The sequence below is a fragment of the Hyposmocoma kahamanoa genome, unplaced genomic scaffold (genome assembly GCF_003589595.1).
Source record: "Hyposmocoma kahamanoa isolate Upper Pololo Valley unplaced genomic scaffold, ASM358959v1 88765, whole genome shotgun sequence".
Classification (NCBI taxonomy): domain Eukaryota; kingdom Metazoa; phylum Arthropoda; class Insecta; order Lepidoptera; family Cosmopterigidae; genus Hyposmocoma; species Hyposmocoma kahamanoa.
Window position 1 is genome coordinate 1 of NW_020654499.1, and position 25,095 is coordinate 25,095.

The following is a 25,095-nucleotide window of genomic DNA, read 5'->3' on the forward strand; positions in this document are numbered from 1 at the left end:
TATGTTTTACAAAATCTACCATCTCAGAGCCAATAATAAGTGCAGTATCTAATAGTTACTGCTCTAATTTTATTTATGTTTTACAAAATCTACCATCTCAGAGCCAATAGTAAGTGCAGTATCTAATAGTTACTGCTCTAATTTTATTTATGTTTTACAAAATCTACCATCTCAGAGCCAATAGTAAGTGCAGTATCTAATAGTTACTGCTCTAATTTTATTTATATTTTACAAAATCTACCATCTCAGAGCCAATAGTCAGTGCAGTATCTAATAGTTACTGCTCTAATTTTATTTATGTTTTACAAAATCTACCATCTCAGAGCCAATAGTAAGTGCAGTATCTAATAGTTACTGCTCTAATTTTATTTATGTTTTACAAAATCTACCATCTCAGAGCCAATAATAAGTGGAGTATCTAATAGTTACTGCTCTAATTTTATTTATGTTTTACAAAATCTACCATCTCAGAGCCAATAATAAGTGCAGTATCTAATAGTTACTGCTCTAATTTTATTTATGTTTTACAAAATCTACCATTTTAGAGCTAATTATAAGTGCAGTATCTATTAGATACTGCAGTTATTATAAGGAAATCAATAACATTTTGTAGTTGCAATTCTAATAAAACTGTAATAACTCGTATAGACAGGTGCAGATAATTGGTGAGAAGACGTCTCTAAGCTAATGGCAATCAGTCATCACACAGAGGAGTATTTCTAAGTAAAAATCGATCTAAAGTCGATTTCAGTGCTCCTGTTTAAACGTAATCTTTCAATCCAATTGTGTTTATGTGTGGTGAAAGTTTTGTAATACCTATAATGACTATTGAAGAGGAAGGTACGTACTTTAATTTAAAATTATATTTTCCGTATTGAAAGAAAGAAAGAAAGAAAGAAAGAAAAATTGTTTATTAGCGTCATAATTATGCCATATTACAATTTACAAATTTTACATTCTTAAGCCTAGATATAAGTATAACGCTAAACCGACGTCTACTCAGCATTAGTCGAGGCATATTGCAACACCCCAACGCTGGTCTTCCGGAGACACCGGCCAGTTAGGAAGTACCAGTACGCGCTGCAACGACACGCCGAACCATATAATATATGGTGACAAGTACGAACTCAATATGATGTAATAAAATACTTAACAGTTAATGGTAAAAATATTAAATTAAATGTTCATTGGTATTGCAGGATAATGTAATATTAATAGAGTAAATTATAGGAACCCACTAAGTAAATGCCAATATTGCATCTATACAACACAGCACAGGCTAAGTTAATTTCTGTTGATTCAAAAGATACTGTTTATATCTAAATTTAAAAGATTTTACAGTGTGACAATTTCTAAAAGGTGGTGGAATATTATTCCAACATTTCGTGGCGGCATAACGAAAACTGCCACGAAACGCTGCTGTACTGTGTTGCGCACTCAAAAAGCGCTGGGCAGATCTAGTTGGACGTCCAGAAAGAGTCAGTTTATCGTACAGATAGAGTGGTGATTTTGTCTGAACAATGCCAAAAAGCAAGCAGGCAAAATGATAGGAGTGCCTAGTCTTCATATTCATTAGATTGCTCTTATTGAGAAACGGGGCAACGTGAGCCCGTCGCGGGATCGGAAAGCAAAATCTAGCGCAAGCGTTCTGAACACGTTGGATAAGCTTTTTAGTGTAGCCATAAAGGCAGTCACCAATGACGGTATCTGCATAATTCAGCTTCGACAGAATCAAAGCTTCGCAGAGCATAATGCGACGATCAACATCCAGGTAGTTGCGTACTTGATACAAAACTTTAAGTCTGTAAAAGCAGTTTTTAACTGTTTCTACAACATGGTTGTGGAACTTAAGAGTGTTATCCATAAGAACTCCGAGATTTCGCGCTTCTGTTACTTTATCAATTACAGTTCCTCCAATTTTAAGGCTGGGATTAAAAACATTTATTCTCTCTATTTGACGGGCAGATCCAAGAACGAGAAACTTTGATTTGTGCGGGTTTAGAACTAAGCAGTTTCTATTTGCCCATTCACTAATTCCTTCAAGATCGGCGTTGATACTAGCTACTGCAGATAATGTGTGTTCAGGTTTAAAGGATAAGTATATTTGAACGTCATCCGCATAGATATGATGCTTACAACTATTAATGTTAATTGGTAAGTCTGCGCTATACAAATTAAAGAGGATTGGACCCAATATAGACCCCTGCGGTATCCCTCGGCCTATAGGAAGCGCTTCCGAGAATGATTTGATTCCAGTATCACCAATAATTTCTACTCGCACTTGATAAAGTGATATTTCTTACCGTATAAATTCCACTATAAAAAATAACGTTTTTTTTGTAATCACTACATTCACACACGGTTCTGTATATCAGTTAAGCCTTGTTAACTTATGATTTTGTTTGTAACTTAAAACTTAGTTATTCTTGATAATGTTTTTAAATAAAGAAGTCCCTCGTGTACATACATTTTACTATACTTTTTTGAGCAGTACAAATTCCACAGAAAAAAATCTAAATTTTTCTCGAGTGAGACATCGTGAGAGTTTCTGCTGCCGGAAGCATTGGACGCAACATGAAGATGACGACGACGAATCGTATATATACATGCATACATACATACACACATACATATATGATAGGATCGGGCACGTCCTGCGGCGCGTGGTCGGGTTTAGATTACGGGGTGTGCTAATGCTCTTCGGTGGCACAGCGGTTAGTACCATGGGTGCTTGATGAGGAGGTTCGATTGGGCCAATTTAAGAAACGAACATTTCTAAGTTGGCTTTGGTCTGAGTATTCTGGGTATTGCTCTCAGAGTTATCGTTATTCTAGTATTCATAGTACAGGAATTTCGGCAGAAGTTTGTTCGGATGTTTTTTTCCCCCTAAATACTTCTCTTCGGTATAGTTTCCAAAAAAAAGGAATCTAACAGAGAGACGGTCGAAATACATCAACGGTATTATAAGAATCTCCTTGTATGCCTTACATGTTTACAATCTAACAATATCTTACATATTTAAAATCTTGTACTCGTAATCTATTACGCCTCCGTATATTACCTCCGTACAGTTCGTACGATGGCGTGCGGACGCTTCGGGCTTCGCCCTCCGCGGACCTCGGCCTATGGCCTCGGCACTTATGACTTTGTTTTAAAAAATAAAAAAGCTCTTTAATGGCGGCCCTATTTAAACATTGCGTAAATATATTTTCACCACCAATGATTATCACACAATCGTAGAAATCTTGTCGTGCCAATTTTCAGCCCGAGCAAGAAAATTTATTCAACAGCCATTTACACAAAAAAAGAACCCGTATATGGCGGCTATATCAAACACCGGTGGAAACAAAATTTTTCATGCCATTTTCAGCCGAATCAGAAGAAATTTTTATCTACCGCCAAAAAAGTTTGTATGTAGCCATATTGAAAACAGGCGAAAAATAAATTTTGAGCGAAAATTATTATCAAATACCTATAGAGACCCCCACATGCTAATTTTCAAAAGGATCAGAGCAATTTTTTTTCAGAGCAATATGTTATTAATATTATATATCCGCGTACAACGGTATAAACATTTTTTTTCCACCATATCGGGAAGTATGCGTTCTATTTCTATCATTCATCATATATATTTCGGTCATTCTCGGACTAGTGTTCACTGCGAACACTTGTCCAAGAATGACCGATTTCTATTTATTATTTTTTCAAATAAATATGATCTCTCAATTTAACTTTTTATAGTTTAAGATTGTTTAAGACCTACTAGACGCCACCATCGAAGTGAATTGATATAATAATTTTCTTTGGTCTTGACTGGATCGCAATTTAAAATGCTACTCGAACCGGCTGCATAACATTACTTATGTCCCTTTGCATATTGAGACCACTTCTTCGCCTTCGTGCTCATGACGTGTTATTCTGTACAGTACTGGGAACCCAAGAATTCCTTTTATTAAGTTAGCGTTTCAAAAAATCAAACGAATGCCTTCGCTCGAATGCTATCTATCACCCGAAATTTTCGTTTATCGTAGAACTGTCAAAAGTGACATTTACGATCAATTTTGTCAATCTGCAATATCCATACATCTTCGGATTGTACCCTGAGGCTTTAGCATCAACAGGTATGCATTGTGTCTAATGCGGATGTAGGCGGAAGTAATGTCGAGCGGCTGTTTATCTCCTCCCGAGACGATAAAGCAACGACGACTACGCCGCGAGAGCACAAGTCGGTGCGATACAGTCAACAAGTGGTGCTGTATGGCACATGCCGGATGTTATTCGTGTCTCGTACGCCACACGCCACGCTGCCGGCTCTCGTGGTGATCCTGTCGCTGCTGCTTGGTTTACATCCAATTGCTTAATCTTTCTATGCTCGCGCCAAATAGTTTAGCACATGTACCTGCGCACGCTGTGTGACACCAAAAGTTCGAGGGCCATTTTAATACGTTGTTTATTAGATAACATTTTTTTGTTACGCAGTCTTTTATTACAGCCATTGGTAAGTTATTATATTTTTAAGAGCCACAAAAACTTGAAAAAATATATGCTTTTTATAGTATCAAAATAAAATAATAAGTCTGAAATGTCAAAGATTATATATAAAATTAAAAAAGTCGCAAATTAAATAGCATGTTGCATACAAAAAAAATTGTATATATCTTGCGCAAAAATACTTCTTACTGTCATCGATGGAGCATTTTTAGTCCACTTAATTTGACTATCTTTGCCTAGGTAATAGACTAGAAACTTCTCCTCACTTTCAGAACACCGTGTCATTTCTTACTTGCTTGACTTCTATATGATCCTCAAAGTCACTGTTGTTTTCGCCCTCATTGTTGGAATCAGAGTCATTCTCTTCCAAAAACCTTCTTCTCATGCATATTACTGAGGTCATAAAATATAACCTAAAATAATTTACAAATATAACACATAATGTAAACTCAATGGTACCTAATTAAAAATAATTACTGAATATATTAATTACCTAAAACTGTGACACCTAGACCCGCGTCGGTCTAAGGGATCGTTCGGTGTTGTGTACACGTGTACACGTGTACACGTGGTACACGTGTTGTATGCACGAATACTCCTGTTACGCTGAAATGAATTTACGCGCGAACCATGCAGCTGCAGTGAGCCCAAAGCTCTAACGTTTTCCCTTTAAAAAAACACACCAAACGGTAATCGTCGCTATGAGAGACCAAAGCCCCACGCATCTACGAAGGTTAAAGACACTGAGCGAATTCTGTTTAAGGGTTTTATGTTTAGAAATTTTGCTAATAAACTATAGTCAGGTGCGGTAAAGAGAACATTCTTTATTTACAAAACAATATTTTGAGAACTTGCCTTTGTTTTTTAGCTTTACGTGTTTTAACAATCATTACGCTAAATTCAACACTTACGATATATTTGCCGAAAACGTGCAAATTGTGCAAACGTTCCTCTTACCCCAAATGACGGGGTAAGAGGAACAGTCATCGGATTTCGTATAAAGGTAATGTATAACCTCGTGTTCTCTGGATTTCGCAACAGTCAAACTTGATTTATTTTTAGTAATTATTTTTTATACTAAATAATTTATTTGTCTGTTGTGATAAACTGACTCCCTTCGAGGTTTCAAGTCTCTCGTCACCCCACCACCTGACCTTTGAGATGAGGGTTACACGTATATCTAAGAAGTTCTATACTGGGTAGGCACAGGCCACACCCAAAGGACATAAAAACTGTCGGAGCCAGGAAAGTCCTTCAGTTCCTTAATGCTGTTGGTCTTGGCTCCGAGCTGTAATTAGTGGTGATCACAATAGATCATTTAATGGTCGCAGTGATGAGGGACCTTATAGGCCCCAAATGAAGCCACCCTAATAATATTAATAATATTACACCAAGAGCTCGCTCTCAAGTACGGACTAGTGCAACAGAGGTTGCCATATTACAAGTATTCACCGGAGCCAATACTCGAAGATGACCGCACCAAAATCTATTGGGATCGATCTATTATCACGGACAGGACTGTTCTTGCGAATAAGCCTGATATTGTGATATTGGATCGATCGCAGTCGAGGGTATTTCTTGTGGACGTCACCATCCCGCATGACGAGGGTCTCGTGAAAGCTGAAACCGAGAAACGCCGGAAGTATCTCGACCTGGCGCACGAGATCACCGACATGTGGGATGTGGCCTCCACTGAAATAATCCCAATTGTTTTGTTCGCAAATGGGTTAATTCCAGTCAGCCTTTCTAACAGCTTGAGGCGGTTGGATTTCTGTGGCGTGTCGCTTCCAGCACAAATGCAGAAGGCGGTCCTGCTCGATACGGCACGTATTGTTCGCCGATTCTTGGACCTGAGTCCCTGACCCCGGCCGACTGTGCCATTGCCGGGAAATACCGCCTCACCCATTTAAAAATTCAAAATTAATCTTTTAGGCCTTGGGAGAGGCGTGAGTTTAAAATAAATCCAATATTAATAATAATACACGTATACTGTGGTTACTTTACTAAAGTAGTTATTATTCGTGATTTATTTAACCACATGGTCGTATAACAGCGCGCCATTCCCTGCACATATGTGTACTATTTGCCTCGATATCTGCAGTATTCCGTTTCTTGGTTTAATTTGAGATGAAAGGACACTAATATTTATTGCAACTTTATGTGTCGTTACAGATGCGAAGTTCTGGGTGGGGCGAGGGGACAAGCCCTCTCCGCAAGGAATCCGCATACCCGACGAGAACGGCAAGGAAGCGCCGCTTAGAAAATACGACAAGAAGACCATCGTGCTCACTCTGCCCGGCGTACGTATAGAACACAAACAATTGAATACGTAAGCATAGCCAAGATCGTGAAAAGTGGCGACCGATAGCGTCGGTCTACTCGAATGGGAATCCGAAGGCGTGAGTGTAAGCATGTATGGGTGCGATTATGCATCGATGCGAATGTAGAAAGCAAAATTCAAGTTTCAGTACCGCAGTAAGTGAAAGTAGATAATATATGGCGCACCACTGGGAAATAGCCTTGACAATATACAAGACACGATTGAAACGATGTACACTATCGAATTGTGCAGGAGCTGACGGTGTTCGACATCGGCCACTTCGGCGTGTGGTGCGAGGCGTTCACAGTAAACTTCGGGCACGTGCTTCTGCCGCACGCGCAGCTCGCCAACGTGCCCCCCTCTCTCAAGATGCTCGGCGTCTCCCCTCAAGTGAGTCCCTACTCTTATGCACGCACCTGACTCGCGAGCGCTGACTTCCTTCGGGGTGAGAGAAAAATATTCCAAAGCTTTCGTCGACAGACACAATCTTCGATTTTTTTCGATATAAGAGTAAAGAGAGTACAAGAGAGATCAATGCCTAGAGACAATTCTGTCACCCATGCTCGCAAAGTTCTACTTAGAAGTAGGTACTACAATTCGCATGAATTTGAGGAGCGGTCGACTCCTCTAGAAGTTCGCCGTCACTGTGCAACTGATAGATGAAATTTGAATCTTAGAGACAATTATAAAATAATACAGTAATGTTATTCAAAAGTCTGGGCTACTAACTAGGACATTTACGGTTACATTTGTAGACAGCGCGTGACATTTGTATTAAGAAATCGTTTAGTTACTTACCTATTCGCTATTGAATTGCAAATAATTTTATAACTAATTATTAAACTTCGACGTTATTTTTTCTAGCCCGGGATTTATTTACGCTGTCACGTAGGTATAGACAGTTTTTAATGTCAAGACTGGACTATTCATATACTCACTGTAATTTTGTTAAAAACAATGATCGAATACTACTAGCAGCTTGTTTCTGATAAAGCACTGCAATTATGTGGTGATAGCGTAGGTGATTAACGCGTTCGACACGTAGGGGTGATGTATCACGGAGCTAAGTTGGCGACGTATCGGTGTCGTACCGGTCTCGGAGCGGCGTCGTGTCGGCGATAATACGTCATATGTAGTCGCCGCGCTGTCGATGCTCTATTGTTTGCTCTGGCTCCTCCAAAAGTTCAGAGCGCACTTTGCCAACATTAGTTCTATTGTGTAAATTACTAAAACAAAGTACAGGGGTACAACACTTTTATTCTCATATAGCTTTTCGTAATTTACTAATAATCGATATACCAGATTTCGAAACAAATGATTATTTTTATTATTATAATCATATTAAGACTCAATCATGGAAAAAGTTTTAATGAATTTGTTATTGTTGAAGTTTTTATTACGATTGATTTAAAATGGCAAGAATCTATTCAAGTAATATTCAAACCAAGTAGCCAAAAGTAATCAGCCCCCGAAGTATAATCATTGAAAACGAAATAAGAATTCAAATATCTGTGTGAAAGCTGGCCAGGGTATTTGACAACTCGTATCAGCTGGATGGTGAATTAGCATTAGTTGACTCAACCGCCGAAGGGTAAGTTCCACTCACAGTTTAAAAATATAGAATGTGCATTGTTTATAAATGGAGCTAGCTTTGTACATTGCGACGCTTTAATTGTCTGAAACATGCATGTCGAATAAGAATCGGTTGTAAATATTAACGAGAACGTACATCTCAATCGAGAGCGTACCCGGAAAGTTTCCATAACGTAGTTTCAGCAAAAGACATTGTGATTATATGCAGGGTAAAACCGGGATAGATGCCCCACTTTTTGAAAGGTCCTCCTAATTTAAAAATTATTAGTTTTACATTACATTAAGACTTGATTTTATTGATCTAATATTTACTGATTTTGAAGAAATTGACTTTTGCAAACCTCTTTTATTGAGGATAAATGCCTACCTATATGGATAGACGCCATACGATGAAAGTACAAGGAAAGATACTTGCTCTTTAGAATAATTTGTAAATATTTTGTAATCTTTAATATATTGTATATACATATTACATATTTAATAATAAATATATACGTATTTAAACTAACTATCTACTTCACTTCATATTTGTAGCTGTCAAAACATTCTATACAAAAATGTTCGCTGTTTGAACTGCGAATAATTTGTCTTTTTGATACTTTTATTTACTTTAAAACTATTATCATATACTTCTTTCTCACTAAAAAATAAGTCTTTTGGACTAAAATGATGTATTTTTTATATTTTCTTTTCCTAACTTTCTTATCTTGTTTTTGCCCCTAACCTATACCGCGAAAATTGCAGCCCACTATCCTATTCGATATGGATAGATGCCCTTTTATTATTTAACTAAGCTATATACAAAAGAGCTGTTATTGACACCTGGGTGCATAGTTAATGAACCAGTGTATAGTTATAATAAGAGCGAAACGGAATTCATTGTAACTTCACTTCACTGTAAGTTATGCGACAGTAAATACTTGCGCCTGAAATTTTGAACCGTTTGTCGTGTTCTTCGCGGAGATAAACGCATAAACGCATGCACAAGCTAATCGCATCTATTCCTCACGAAGCCCTGCTTAACTTTGATGAGCGGTGTCTATATTCTTATTTAAACTAATTATTCTTTGTTGCGATTTGGGGAAATTAGGTTTTTTGAAAACGATTCACCTGTCCCACTGCGGCATCTATCCTGGTTTTACCCTAGGTACTGAGCAAACAAAATTCCATCCGGAACATTAAATGTAGAAGAATAAATACAAGCCTCTTTCATCGTAAAAAGTTAAGAGACATGTGAGATACAATCTTTATTTAAAAAAATATTTTCACTCCGCTCAATAGAGATAAAATGACTTCCCCTATTCACTACGTGGTCATTCAGCGAGCAAAAGTGTTATGTGATTATTTGTCATATGCTGTCGGGCAAACATCACATAGGTTTTCATCGTTGCGTTGTGTATCGGACGAGGCCACAACAGACCGGCTCATTTTTAAAGAGATCAAGTGCTCTTTCTGCGAGACGTTTAAATTGAACCCTTTTTAGTATATAACTATCTAGCTATTTATTTGACGCGTAGGAGGTCGCAATATAGAATATGAGGACCTTGTGCAAATCATACATATAAGATTCTATGAGTGTGGATATGGTCCATGTATGGTCCAAAGTACGTGAAATGTTGAAGTACACATTGTATTGTATTGTGTTCTATTGTGTCTAGGACGGGTACGTCAACTGCACATCAAGCTATACATTGTTGTTCAAGTGTAGCTCGTAGTGTATCCGAACAAGATCCGCCAATGGTTAGTTTGATGCGCCGTCCGTACGCAGAGACGAAGTACACACCGCAAGTACGTGTACGTAAATATTTGTCATCAAAACGTTTCGATAGCGAATTTGAGACGATTGCAACGCCAATTATCAAAGCGTAAATTCAAATGATATTTAGCAATATTTTCGAAACAGCAAATGCACATTTGCGAAAACGTCTCGGTGCGATTTGTCATTGCACATGTGCGGACATCAGCAAATTAACTCGGATTGCAGATCAAAAGTCTTGTGTAGCAGTGGTAGGTAGGTTTTGAAGTGGTTAGTTGAGAAATCCGAAGTGGTTGCAAAAATGGTGAGCAGTGATGGGCCAGTGTCGCAACGCCTTCGCAGCCGCAGCCGGCCGGCGAGGCGCGGTTCCCACGCGGTTGGCCTCTTCAGATCACGGCCACATTATGTAAATATTGCTATCATTCTACTTATAAAGCGACAGATTTATATGTTTTTCGAGGACTATAGCTCGTTATGTTTTTTGTTTGCGCAATTACCTTTCTCGTTTCTTAAGTTATGCTTTTAACTTGCTTGTCACTATACAATTTGTTTTCGTTTCCATTTTGAGCGAAATCACAAAGAAATGGCATATATTCTTAGCAGTTGTTTAACCCGAGGAAAAAAACGCGCGCCTGACTTCCCTTGGAAAGAGTGGTTAAGGCTAGTGAAGTCCATTACAAAGAAGCCTCGCTGAGCACAGCCACAACAGCGGGCGCCAGACGTCGCGATGGGAAGTATCCCTTGCTCCAGTCATGTGATTGGTGCGTGCTCGGTGCTTCGACGATTACAACTGGCCGTGTTATTTTGGACCGCTCTTGCATAGACGATATACCAACCACATAAAAGAGTATTTTCTATTTTTTCTTTTACTCTTTAGTCTTTTACTCACTCGTATTTTATGTTATTGAAAGTAATGTCCCCGTCCTTCAAGAGAGCAGAATGCTCTCTCTTTCAAATAGTTTATTACGTTTTATTGTAGTCCGCTTTTGATGATGGATATCACGTTTTCCTGACTTATCGTCAAAATACTCTTTTGTTTTGAAAGTTTTTTCGCGTTGCATTGTGCGAACATTATTTTGAAAATGGGAAGAAACGCGTTTAAAATATTTGGTATTTTCACACCTACCTATATTTTAGACGTTGGACCAGGTTCACTGGCCGATGACTGCTGATGCCAGTGTTACGTCTCCGTCTCGGTGGTGGAATCATCGTCCATCCTTGCTATATTTTTCAAAATACCACCACACTGAATACTAACGGTGTCCTTATTCCGTTTCGAATCGTATTTAATTTGTATCATCAAAACTGTTGTAAAAATATAGGAACATCCTAAGTAGAGTTCTATAGTATAGAGTAGAATACAGACGTTCTTTCCGAAATTAATGTTACAGATTATATGTATACAACATAAATAATCTATCGGTAAATAAGAGGCGTCAGAGACCAACTTGTATGACAATCAGTTTCACGGTAGCTTTTTAGTTGCAAATGCGATCAAAGTTTTCCTGAGCGCCTTCCCGTCTCCGCCTTACGGCACATCCCCTCCCCTATGGTCTACTTGGCCCTGTTTTTAGCCATAGTTTCATTAATATTACAAATTAATTCCTCCCTTGCGAATACATCATTACGTAACTGTGAATTATTTCCAGCGGCGTCAGTTGAATGTCACGTCTGTTTCTAATCAGGCCCGATGCTTCCACTTCATTTGGCTAGTCCATTAGCCAGCGTCTTTTGTCTTTTTAGTTCATACATTGTGCTCATTTGCTTCAACTTTTGCCGGGCACTAGTGCACGTCTTGTGAAATCGAATATTATAATGTTTTGGTTACTTGCCAGACTACTTGATTGGTATGTCAGAAGGGAGTGCCTGACATATTATTCGTGATATGTCAATTGGACACTCGAAGCGCTGCGAGTGTTTGACCCAAGCGATGATGGCACTGCGGCCTTCACGCTGACCCACTCCGGGTGGACGCTCTGCACTTCACCGCGTCTGTGGCCGCCAGTCACCGGTTGCATTTGTCAACAACCTCGGGAAAGGATGTCCTCGCGGAAACGTTCAAGTTTCTTTATTTTAGTCTACATTACGATATTATTATATTACTAGTTGGAATACAAGTGGTAATGTAAGGGGTGACAGACAGAGGGGTGACGTGGCGGTCGTTGAGCGTAGGTTTCCTGTTGCAGAACCGCAACAAGGCGTTGGTGGGTGAGCAGGCGACGACGCGCGCACCTACGGCGCCGCGGCGACCTCTGAAACGCGTGGAAGCAACGACTTACCGGCCTGCGACCGCGGCGCGGTTGGGCGCGGGCCCGCCGGCCGTTCTGGCCGCGGCACCAGCGCATGCACACGCGCACCTGCAGCGCCGCGCAGACAATTACGCACCATCGCCGCTTCAGCTGCTCTCCAGCAAGATCACCGATCAAGTGCGTCTTGAGCCCTCCAAAGAAGTCTTCTACCAGAAAATCGAAGTAACTCCTTCTTACCAGCAACATCCGGTGCAACAGCAGCATCGGCCGGACAATATATTTTTTATCCAGAGGCCGCAACCACAGGAGCAGAAATCACTTGTATATCAGGGTCAGCCTCAGAACGATCAGCAAAGCTATAGAGTACAATTGCTGCCTCACCAGCAGGAACTACTACAGAGACAACAGTTAGATGATCTGGAGAAACAAAGGAGACAACACTATGAGCAGCAGCAACAGAAGCAAATTGAAAACCAGCAACTACTTGCACTGCAACAAGAACAGCTGCAAAGGCAGCAACTAGAAGAGCAACAGAGAAAGCGATTGTTGCCACAAACACCGGAACAGTTCAAAAACCAGCAATTTTTACCAGAACAGCAGGACCAATTCGTGATAGAGCAACAACAAGAGCAGTTTCAAAGATACAAACAGCAGGAGGAGCAGCAGAGATATCAATTGCTACTGCAGCAACAGGAGCAGTTAAGGCAAGAGCAGCAGCGCTTAGAACAATTGCAAAGACAGCATCAGCAGCTGGAGCTGGAGCTACGGAGGCAGCAGCAAATGCAACAGTACTATCAGGACCAGGCGCAGCGTCAGTCTAATCTGCCACGATCTATCACCAACCTAGAAATGTCTCAACAAGAACAATTATACCAGCAGAAACGGATGCAGCACGAGCAGCGATTGTTCGACGAGCATGACCGCCGTCAGTATCTGGAGTACCCGCAACAGTACGCACCCGTGCAGAGAGTCAGGAGGAGCGGAGAGACAGTGCCGGTTAAGAGAAGCCACCGCGGTACGGGCGCGGGCGAAGTGTCGATCCAGAGGAGCGTTGACCTTGACCTAGTTGCAGGGTCGGGGTCACAGTGAGTGTGGAGGGCACGGGGCGTGGGGCCGACCGCCGTTGTGCAACAATGCGTCGTTGCAGCGCAGCGCCTTGCGCAATTTCTTCATACTGGTCGAGCCGCGGCCGCTCATCCGCTCTGATCGACTTTCCTCCATCGACTTTTTACCGAATGCTACAAAAGTCTCGGCTCGCTTTTTAAAATTTCTTTATACGCTTAGCGTTCGAAACATCGCTGGTCATTCTTATTGGTTAGGTGAGGCTCTGAGTATTTTGGACCTGTGTAAGGTAATGGTCGTTGATCACGAGCAGCGTTCACACAATGCCTAATTATGTTATACAATTACCGCGAAACTGCTCTACTAAAGCGACCGGCTCTCGTTCTTGGCCGCTGAGGCTCACCAGAACAACGCGTGAGATAAACGAGCAGCGTGCGCGCGCGCCGTGACTGCGCCGCCCTTCGGCACACTCCATTCACCGATTTGTACAGTTCATCTTAGTGTGATGCCCGCGCTCCGAATCTCCATTCGAAGAGACCCCTTCCGGTGCGACCTTAATTTTATACAACCAGAACGTGCATGTTTAATGTCCAGTGGCAGCCGATTTATTTTCCCTGTGGGAATGGAATAGTTTTACAAAAGTAGATTCGCATCAGCGATGCTGGTGTTCTCGTATAGATGGTGCAGTAGAATATTTTAATGACAGGTTGATTGAATCGTGTCGATACTTGTTTTAACTAACTGAGGCGTTATTTCTGAGAGCAAATTGATGTTATGCAAACGTGCGTTCAACCCGCGGCCGCCGTGACGTCATCAGTGCGTCGCGCGCTTCGCGTCAGAGCCAGTACTTGTTAGTTGTAACTTAAATGAAAAGGTTAACTTAAGTATTAACTTATGTCTATGTGGACGACAGTGATACGACATTGGCGCAACTATGCAACGATGTGAAATATGTATTCGCCACAGATCAGTACAACAGATGTTTACGGATTCACATCCAATACATACTTGTGCGGTCTTGTAAATATTCCTAATACAAATTTCAATAATCTTTATTTCTACGATACTTTAATTTTATAATATATTATCATTTCTTTAACACTACAAATTTCCTGACTGTGATATACTTATTAATTAAGTAATTCATTTTTAAAGTATTTCCGAAATGTTTGTTGTAGAGTTGCCCCATGGCCGATTGTGTAAATAGACTAAGCATTTAGCTATAATATACTTACTGTAACTATACTAAACGTATAATAATACTCAATGGTAAATAAAGCTTGCCACTCTGTGCATGTGTTTCATTCCTGAATATCATGAATACCCACACAAAAGCTAAAAAAAGATAACAAAATTCAAGTAACCGTAGGCTTAACACTAACGTTTGGACACGAACTCAGTGAAGGCCAAATCGTGCAAAATGGCAGCGCTTGTGGCAATTTATTTTAGGCGGTTAATTTTACCCCAAATCCGAATAAAATTTCGCTTCTGACACCTGAACTACGTAAATAATTTACAATACCTCTCACAGGATGGCACAGCACTGAACCATAATGCGTAAACAAGCCTCGTTTCAAAGCACGTACCTATAGGTATTTAATTTCGGCTCATGAGCAGGAACCTGTGTTCTATGTTGTAGTTGCAGTATAAGAAGGAGCTACAATTGTCAATATAACAATGTGCACAAAAATGGTTTCAAATAATATTATTTGCAACTTCGAACTTATCTGTTTGCGTTTGAATCTGAAAATATCTGGTATTTTGAGTACGAGTAATACTGACGTAACGGGAAGTCACAATCAGCTGAAGCTACAATCAGCTCAGAAAGATCGACTATCTTTTTGCATTGCTTGGCTATCTATCGGTCCATTTCGGGACGAGAATTCTAGATACGGAAGTAATGTCGTTCATAAATAAACAGCGAAACTTTTTGTGCGTCATTTGCACGGTTTTATTATTACAAGTAAAAAATATTTGAAATCATTTATCACCTTTATTACATCTTTATTATTATTGTGTAGGTAATGATAATTAACGGACTGTTAACTGTCTTGTCTTTGGACTTCCGCTACACTGCAAACATTGAGAGAGTCCCAGCATTCTGGTTCACACGGCTGCTGGCCTCTGGGCGATGGTTATCGATAAGCTACTGTTTGCTTATTACTTGAGAAACAGTGAATATTGATTCTCAATTCATGAGAAGATTACTTGCTTAGGAGCACTGATTATTGCCATTTAGTCTATTCAAATTCACGTTTATGGTTAACATTCAATCTGTCGCAACATTAATAAGAGCTGCCAAATGCTTGTGAGGCTTGTACTATTTATTGAGCATTGCAGGAGCGAGGCATAAGCCCTGTTCGGCACGAATGGCGCGGTGGCGGTGTTACGTCGATAGCCCGTAAGAGGATTACACAAGTAATGCGGTGGCGGGCTCTCATTACGAGGGGATCCCGCCATATTGCCCCTACATTCTCACGCCGCGACACACGAACTGACGCGATAGTGTGAGCGTTGTGTGAACACAAATACCTACATATACATAATAATGTTTCAATATATTTTCATAAGATGACTGAATGTTTATTATACACAGGCATTGTGAGATTGAGTAATCAGGTCGACAGTGGTTTAAACTTTACGTGTTACCGTTTTAGTTCAAGTACTCAATTGTCTTCTGAAAATGGAATATATTTTACCACTGTGTCTTGCATACGATGTAATGTCAACATTTCTTGAGTATTTTTGCGTGGTATGCATGTTAACTCGAACTAGGCGGTCAGGCCACCGGCATATGGCATATGGCACACGCGATTAGCTTTGACGCAACATAGAATTACAACCCTTCTCTCTCGCCCCATATGGCGCCCCGCCGGTCCTTGGTCAGGTTCAACCACATTTAGCAGAAAATTATAGAGACATTTCGCCAAGTACTGCTAACGCATTGGCACTGGAGTGCTTTAAAGCCCCCGTTAAATACGTACTTCAGAATGTTATGTAGGACACCAAAGTTGCTTTCAAATAAGTTTTTGTAGGGGCTTATTCTATCAATGTTGCTTGCCCTTTTTAATTAACATATTCACTACAATACATTCGTTAGTTTTCAAAAGTAAGGAGAATGTTTACTTAATGACCATGTATTACACGTTTTAACGTTTGACATTGTAAAATCCAAGACATTTGCATGTCTCAGATATTTCTGTGACAATCTGTAGGATCTGAAAGTCAGCGGCGGCAAAGTAGTGAGCGGCGCGGCGGCCTTCGGCTGTAGGCGATTGCCAATTTTATAGCACGCAGCACCTACCTAGCATGAATTACTAAGCATAATATTTGAACCATTTGTTAACACAATGGGGTTTATTATCCATATGTAGTTGACGGCTGACACAACCTACAGAGTAAATTCTGTTCACCGCAATACCGTGTAAAGAGTTTGCGTTTGATAAATCTGAATTAAAAGTCGGTCAGTATTGTTTGCAGCCGCTGTTGATTAAGAAATGTTTAAAATGATAGTGTTAAAAAACGTTCAACAGCAGCAATAAAACTATTTATACCTAAGTTCAGACTTGTATATAAAGTTATGAAGGTAATTTATGCAACATTGGGTTTTTTGTTTATTTTTAACATCATGTTAGTTAAGTTAATATGTTGAAGGTACCAATTGCATTGTTTTTGTTCAGTTTTACGCAAGAAGTAAGTTGACGTCAACGTAAAGTAATGTACTTGTTTTGCAGTCGAAGCTGAACTGCGAGGTGCTGTTCGACGAGCTGGCGTTCGAGGTGCGCTGGGCGGTGGCCGGAGACAGTATTGTGCTCCAGCTCGTGGCTAAGTTAGGTGGGCATCGCAAATGGACTTAGCATAAGAATCGATTTTCAATGCACGGTTTTATATAGGTTATGCTGTTGGACGTTTACGTATATGACACAGGGTGACAGAGGTAGATCAAATTTTCGAAAAATTCTCTTCCTTCTGTGAATAATAGACCTCGAAACGGCACAAACGGCAGCGCAATAGTCATGCAATGAGGAATTGTAAATTGGTTTCCGCAGAGGATGGAGAATACATGTCGTTCGGCCTGTCGGGATCTGACGGCCATTCACAAATGGTGGGCGGCGACGTTGCAGTGGCCTGGGTGGACAAGGCGACACTCAAGGGATACGCTCACGACTATTACCTCGACGCCAAAAGCCAGTGCGCTGGAGTGAGAGGCTCGTGCCCGGATGAGAGGCTTGGGGTAAGTGCAATGGTCATTAGATAAAGATATGTGTATAATTTGAAAACACACGTTGCAGGCTTTATGAAATTTAAGCCCGCGATGATGTTCAAATAGTGATATTGCCTTACGAAATCGTGTTCTCTCACAATTTCTTGAACGTGAAGGTACTGTAATATTGACGATAAGCTTTATAACGGAAAATTCTAGTACTTGAACTGTACAATTGTAGGAATATTGGAAGTGTAAACGTAGGTATAAACAAAGAGGGTTGATCGCACACCGATGATTAGCGAAGTGCGAAATAAAACTTTGTTATTAATTCTTTATAGTAGTAGCACCTAGTTCAAATCAAGTGGCAATTAAAGGATTGTTATTTTTCAAAGGGTCTTTAAGTACATGGAAACATTAAAGATCTTCTCTGCAATCCGCTGTTATAAATTAAGGAATCGGTGTATTAAGAAAGCGGGATCAAGTTTAGCGAGGATCCGCAGGTTTACTAGTGGGACACGCCAACTGTTAACGCGACTCTTGGACATCAACACTTACCCTGCATGTGACATGTACTCAATTTGTGGCCAACTTATCGATCGTATAAGAAATACTTAGAGCATATAGGACGGGAGGCGCTATTAGCGTTATTTCTCGAATATAACTTTCTGCCACTTTTTGAGGGGCGGGGGTAATACTACAAGTAAACAGGTGCACTCAAATGCAATATTGAGTTGTGTCACTATGGTTATTATTATTATATGGTTTAACTGCCTCCGTGGCCGAACGGTTACCAGAACGGTCCCAGGTTCGATTCCCGGGCCGGGAGAAATATTTGTATGGCCTACATTTATTTCTCTCGTGAGTTTGGGTGTAATTTGTGGTTGTCTATGTGTGTGTCCATGGCACCCGCGACACAGGGTTTCCCTAGTGCGGGGCTATGTTGAGTGTGAGCGTTATTATTATATTATTATTATATGGTCTCAAACAAACAAAAATCGACAACACTAGCACATTTTTACAAATACACAGATAAAACACACATTCATGTCATGTCCGTACACAGAATAGGCCTAAGTATAGGAAAAATGTAATTCCACCCCATAGCTAGACTGGATGTAGGAGATATTTTTTTGCAAGTTTGTATGTCGCAAGGCGACATAGAAATAGAAAACGTTTATTTGCCACATTACAGTACTTATACAAATCTAAAATAAAAATAGGTACAAGGTATTCAACCCGTAAGCAGGTGTGCAAATATTAATTGAATTAAATATTTTGATCTCTAAAACGAATTTTTGAAGTTTTTTTGTTGAAGTTGAATTTGAAGTGCAAATCAATACAAATTAGCCATTTTGGCAATTGAATGTAGGTCCGTGTAGTAATTTAAAACCATTCGGTAAACTATTGAAGATCTTTATGCACATATTGAAGCAGTTATTCTTATAAATTAATTTATGGCTATAATTATATACTATAGGTTGGTATAAAAGCTTATAATTTTAGCTCTGGTTTGCCTCTGTATCACTTCACCACGTGTTATAAAATATCGAAGATGAATGTTCACGAATACGCAGATGTCCCTTATGTACAAGCACGGCAAAGGCAGTATGTTTAGTTTTTTGAACAACGGTTTGCAGCTATCATCGAACCGCGTACCACAGATCGCTCGAATACACTTCTTCGGAACCTCGAATACTCTTTCTAAACCTACTGTGTTGTCCCATAGTATAAGACCGTAGCTGAGCACGGACGAAACGTAGCCGTGATAGGCCATCAGCGCCGCTTCTCGAGAGACAATTTGCCTTAGTCTTCGCAGAGCGTAAACAAATCTATTTAGTCTCATACAAATTTGTTCGATGTGATCCTTCGAATTATGATGTTTATCGATTGTCAATCCAAGAAAGTTAATACATATCGAACTCTAATAGTAATATTTTCATACACAGGTTTCAGTTTAATAATGTAATTGTTGCACTTCCACGCCAATGTTTTGTCTTTTTCCATTAAGTAAAATCTTTTGTGTGGTGCATTACAACAATCTAGATGATATGTTAATTTGCAATATGAACATACGCCATCTTCAAGGGATTAGGTGAAATTTACTTAAGAATAACCTTAGTAGCCGTACCAGGCAACAGGTGGCGCCACGTGTAGTATTTTTTGAAAATTGATCCGTCGTTATAATTCGATCAGTCAAAAATATCGATTTGAAAGTAATGTTTATTGTGCGATAGTTGTTTTGTGCTAGTGCCTTAATAGGGGGATTGCCTATCAATGACGCCTCCAGTCCTATATGCTCTAAGAAGAAACACTTTCTCTTAAACTTTTTGACAGACAGGTTTAGGCTTATGTTTTTACCTTAGAGGATGGTAAAAATATACAATTTTAAAAAAAAAAAAAGGTTACCTTGCACACCACGCAGCGCCACGCAGAGGTCCTAGGTTCGATTCTCGAGCCGGGAGAAATATTTGTGTGGCCTACATTTATTTCTCTCGTGAGTTTGGGTGTAATTTGTGGTTGTTTATAATGTTTGTTCATGGCAACCGCGACACAGGGTTTCCCTAGTGCGGGGCAATGTTGATTGTGTGCGTTATTAAAAAAAATACTAATGTTTTCGGAGATTATTTGGTTGAAATGTACCACTTTTTGGTTGAAATGTTTGGTTGAAGTGTATACATAAAAATGTGTATTTTCATGCAGGTAACTGTATGTATAGTAAAAGTGTGAATTGTGTCTTAAAGTTATTTTTTAATTGAGCTTTAGTAACGAGGTTTATGTCCAGCAGTGGAAGCATGATGGTGATGGTGATGGAAGCTGATGATGATGAATGACTAAAGTCAAGCAATGGTAAATAAATCTTTTCCAATGTTATTTTAGGAGAAGACAAACTCGATCCGTCTGCTGAACGCTGCTTTGGTGAACGGCTACTCGATCGTGACGTACCAGCGCAGCCTGCGCGCCGCTGATGAGCTGGACCGGCCGGTGTTCACAAATCGGTCGCAGCCCATCATCTGGGCGCTCGGTCCGCTCAATTCACGTGACGAGGTCTCCTACCATCACCATTTCACCAAGGTAACCCCGTCATTTCTTATATTCTGCTGCATCTGCACGTATTTAACTATCAGGAGGTCGGGCTTAAGGTACAGCCGATTAATTTCGATGCATCGTTATATGTATAGGGCGACAAATTCATCGAGTTCGGGCGTCCGCCGCTGTGGAACTGTCCCATGCCGGAGGGCGAAGACGAGACGCGCCCTTCTACCAGTAATGCATCCCAAGCATCTTCTGCCGAAGAAACCGTAAGATCTATTAGCAATCGTAATCAAAATAATATATAATACCCTATACCCTAAAATTATCCCTTAATTAAAATTTAAAAAAATACAGAAAGTAAAAATCAAGCCGAATCCAGTCCCGACGCCGGCACCTACGCCGAGTGTACAGCCATGGGAGATTCCTGCCATCCAGTGCTACGAGCCTCCGGATGGCGTGTTCTACGCCCAAATGGGTCCCACGGGCGGCAAGCAGGGTTACTCTGCCATCACAGGCCATGTGGGCTGGGGTATTTCATGGTATATCAACGGGCTGCTCATTCCCGAGATCACGGTGGTGCGCGGCAAGCGATACACGTTCGTCGTCGAGGGTGGATCTGACCCCGACGTGCCAGCGAGATATCATCCTTTCTATATCACTAACGACCCTGTTGGAGGTTACTACCATAAAACGGATGAGGAGAAAAAGGTTCGTTTAGGTCTTTGATCGTCCTTGAGAGGCTACAGTATATTTTGAAATAGTGATTTACCAACTCTTTTATTATATTTATTTAATGTGAACTTCATAGAGCGTGGACATCTATGCGGGCGTACGGCGCACGCGTAGCGGCGAACTGTTGCCTACGGGCGTAGGCCGATTGTGTAACTGGACGCCCGACACGGCGGGTCCTGAGGCTGACGAGTTCCCTAGCTTTGGCGCCTATCAGCGCAGCCTCACCCTTATCTGCGAGGAGGGCAACCCCGGCGTTGTTACGTGGATTCCTGACAAGAACACTCCAGATACTGTCTACTATCAGGTTAGATTAACACTCATCACCATCGGTCTACATAATCGTATCTTCAGATACCACGAAGTCCACAAACTCTCATGCTATAACGCCTTTCAATTTAACATGCTACTCCAATGACTTAATCTCATTTGTTCATCATTGTAATATGTGTGTATTTATGTCTTAATATTTGAAGTTCATAATTTACCTCTATTAATGTTATGGTTATAACATCATGTAGCTTATAATTTGATATACATAAGTCACGAATCAAACAATATTCAATTTCACTCACTCTGCATGTATCATACAACAAACTTATAATTCAGTAGACCTCTAGTAACTACTGTACTGTATACTGTACAACTTACTTTTCATTTTGTTCTGTACTCTAGAACTCTGATGTACATAATACTCTCTGTTTTCTGTTTCAGCCTTCCAAGCCTTCTTGTAACGCATGAGATCTCTCAAAATGTGCAAAGATGGTGACAGATTTGATTGTTAACTTGAAAACATTCTGAGATTAACGTGCGTTTTATGTTTCAGTGCTTTACACACCGATATCTCGGTTGGAAGATAAACGTTGTGAACGAATGTGATTACGAAGCCGAAGAAAGCACACTGGTGCAGACAGTTTTGAATCACGAGTCGCCCGAACCAGATCTAGAGCAAGAGGAGTCGATACAGGTACATAGTCGAGTCAGACCGGACTCTAACTTTCTTGATGAGCGCAGGAAAATCGAGAAAATAATCAACACGAAAACGAATTATAACGATTTCAGTAGCGAAAAAGTCAGCGTCGGCCTTACGGGTGAAATACTTAGACCGGAGAGCGAAAGGAACCCGTTGCATAACCAACCACAGGAGTATGAATTGCCACCGATAATAACCAATGGACAGATTCGCGACGTCATCGAGGCAGTGGAGAGTCTGGAGAACAGCATGAAGGAACATGCTCAGAGGAATATCTCGCAGCCTTCACAGCATCGTTATCAGGTGTACGAGAACGTTAAGGAGATGTTCGTACCAGAACAGCCTGTGCACGAAGAGGACGAATACGTTGTTGAGAAAGGAAAGGTGCCCAACAGTTACTTTTTGCCACCAAATCAAAAACCTTTGACACTCCAAAGTGTACTTAAGCCAAATGGCCCAAATAAGATGAATGGCAACATGCGCCCTCCCTTCCGTCGACCTGTACCACCAGAGATTAAGCTACGCAGGCCACCACCTCATTCGATGAACCAGAAACATACCGGCGGTTTCCCACTACCCATGCCGAACCATCATGGGCTTCATGGAATGCCGAAAAAACCTTACAACAAGCCACCTTTCTATAGAAATCCACCAAATAATCGTCCGCCGTTGCAGCAGTCACCCAGTGGCACTTCACCAATGAATAGGTCTCCTGTAAACCACCAATCCCCAACACATCACCCCAAACCTATGTTCAATAAGATTCCGTTCCAGTCACCCCCAACACAGAAACCTCAAATAATAAAAGTGTACAAACCACCCAATAGTCCTGTTCAATCCATAATTATGGGTAAACCTACTCCCGGCAATGTTCTACTGCCCTCTCAAAGCCAAACATTGAATTTGGGTCGCACCGACATAATTGCTAACCAAATAGTAAAATCACAAATTATGCTACCGGGCACTAGTGATTCGATTGGTCAATCAAGTATTCAGCAATCATTCATAAACCAGCCTGGACAGATAATTCTCGGCAAACCGATGGACCACCCAGTGCCTTTAGATCAACAGATGGCTCCCACTAAACTTCATGTTGTAAATTCTCCTACACCACCTCCAGAGTCTAGGTCCTCTACTTATCGTATCCGTTTACTCGGTGATAAATTGCCAGCGCTAGCAAGCGATATCAAGTCTTCAGATTTCATCGGTGAATTCACTGAACCTTCAACGTTGCGTCCTGCAGTAAATACGGGTTTCAAACCAAACACTATTGTTATTGAAAGCGGCTTCAAGCCTATCATCAGAGAACCTTTGATGGATAGATCGAGTGACTACGATACTGATAACAAATCTAATATGAATAGGAGAGAAGACACCGATGTGGAAGAAGATTATGAGGAATCACCGCAACCAATTGCAAACCATGCCTACAAAACACCCAGTGATAAGATCACAGAGACCTTCGAACCCATGTTCATTCCCTCGCCTCCCGACTATTTGCTTCAAACTAATGATCGAACTAAAGAAGTATTCCCAAAAAACCACGCAAAAGAAGATAGACCGCACCCGGTATACATGAAATCGGAGAGTAAGCTAAACACCTTGTTCAGCCAACAAAATATGGAAAAAGAGGTACCATTGGACATGGTTATGGAATCTGATAGAGTTAGTCCACAATATTTGCCGCCGGACCCAAAACTACCTAACGAACAATCTCAGAAATTGACGAAAAATGAACAGACTTATACTACTTACGACGGTAAAACGATATCTGCTGCCACCCTCACCAGCGTACCAGATATTAAACCGTTAGGTCCAAAGCTTTACTCTTCAAAATTACCAGCTAACACCGAGCTTTTGCTGAAGACACCACAATTCGGACCATTCAAAGGTGAAATACCACCACTAATGAATGGACCACTGGCTATTATCCCTCATAATGATACACAAAAACCAATAATAGATACGAAAATCACACACTTGAAGTTGGTGAACGCATTCCAACCAGAAAACGAAGCAAAAATTGACGACTTGACAGCTGAAGGTAGCGAGAAGCGTGAAGTGACGACGAAAAGCAGTGACAAAGGTGAAGTGACTACAGAAAACGATAAAGAAGAGGAGGAGTATGGAGAAGGTGGTGACTCTGAAAGTTACGAAGGTGAAGAGGAAACCGTGAGGAAAAGGCGTCGAAGAGACACTAAGGCAACTCAGTTTGAAAGAGGTGAAGTTGAAGAACAAACAAATAAGAAAATAAGTGGTGATACGAAAAATCAGATAGACTTCCGTAAAACATCAAATAATGCGTCCAAACTAAATTGGTCCAGCTTAATTTTATTATCAGTATGTCTTAAACTCGTTTAAACTATGTAAACTATTTATTTATTTAATATTAAATTATGTAAGCCTTGCCATTAAATGCATTTCGTGTCCGTTGTAATTGTAGTGGGGTGTTAGGCTGTGGGACATTACACTTCTGGCATTGTGCTTGGTTCGCCGACGAAGCGACCGCTCTACTTGACTCAGCATCTGTTACCACTTGACTGCATAATGCAATTCAATACTCCGTTAGTTTTAAGGGTTTTGTAAATATTTCTATTTTTAATAATAAATTTAGTATATTTAACCAGGTTTTCATTTTATCGTTTTTATTAAACGTCAAAAAAATCCCTCCTCTCTTCTTCC

At 40.5% G+C, this 25,095-nt stretch overlaps 1 protein-coding gene across 1 annotated transcript; it reads left to right on the forward strand.

The window, feature by feature from the left end:
- The first annotated feature begins 821 nt into the window (after positions 1–821).
- On the forward strand, positions 822–24,821 carry LOC113236089 (protein Skeletor, isoforms D/E-like). Its single transcript, XM_026472075.1, has 11 exons — positions 822–840; positions 4,150–4,341; positions 6,664–6,791; positions 7,064–7,201; positions 17,206–17,305; positions 17,521–17,705; positions 20,556–20,750; positions 20,858–20,977; positions 21,066–21,419; positions 21,520–21,747; positions 22,267–24,821. The coding sequence occupies exons 1-11, from the start codon at positions 822–824 to the stop codon at positions 24,772–24,774; spliced, it is 4,167 nt and encodes a 1,388-aa protein (XP_026327860.1). The 3' UTR covers positions 24,775–24,821.
- Positions 24,822–25,095: the final 274 nt, after the last annotated feature.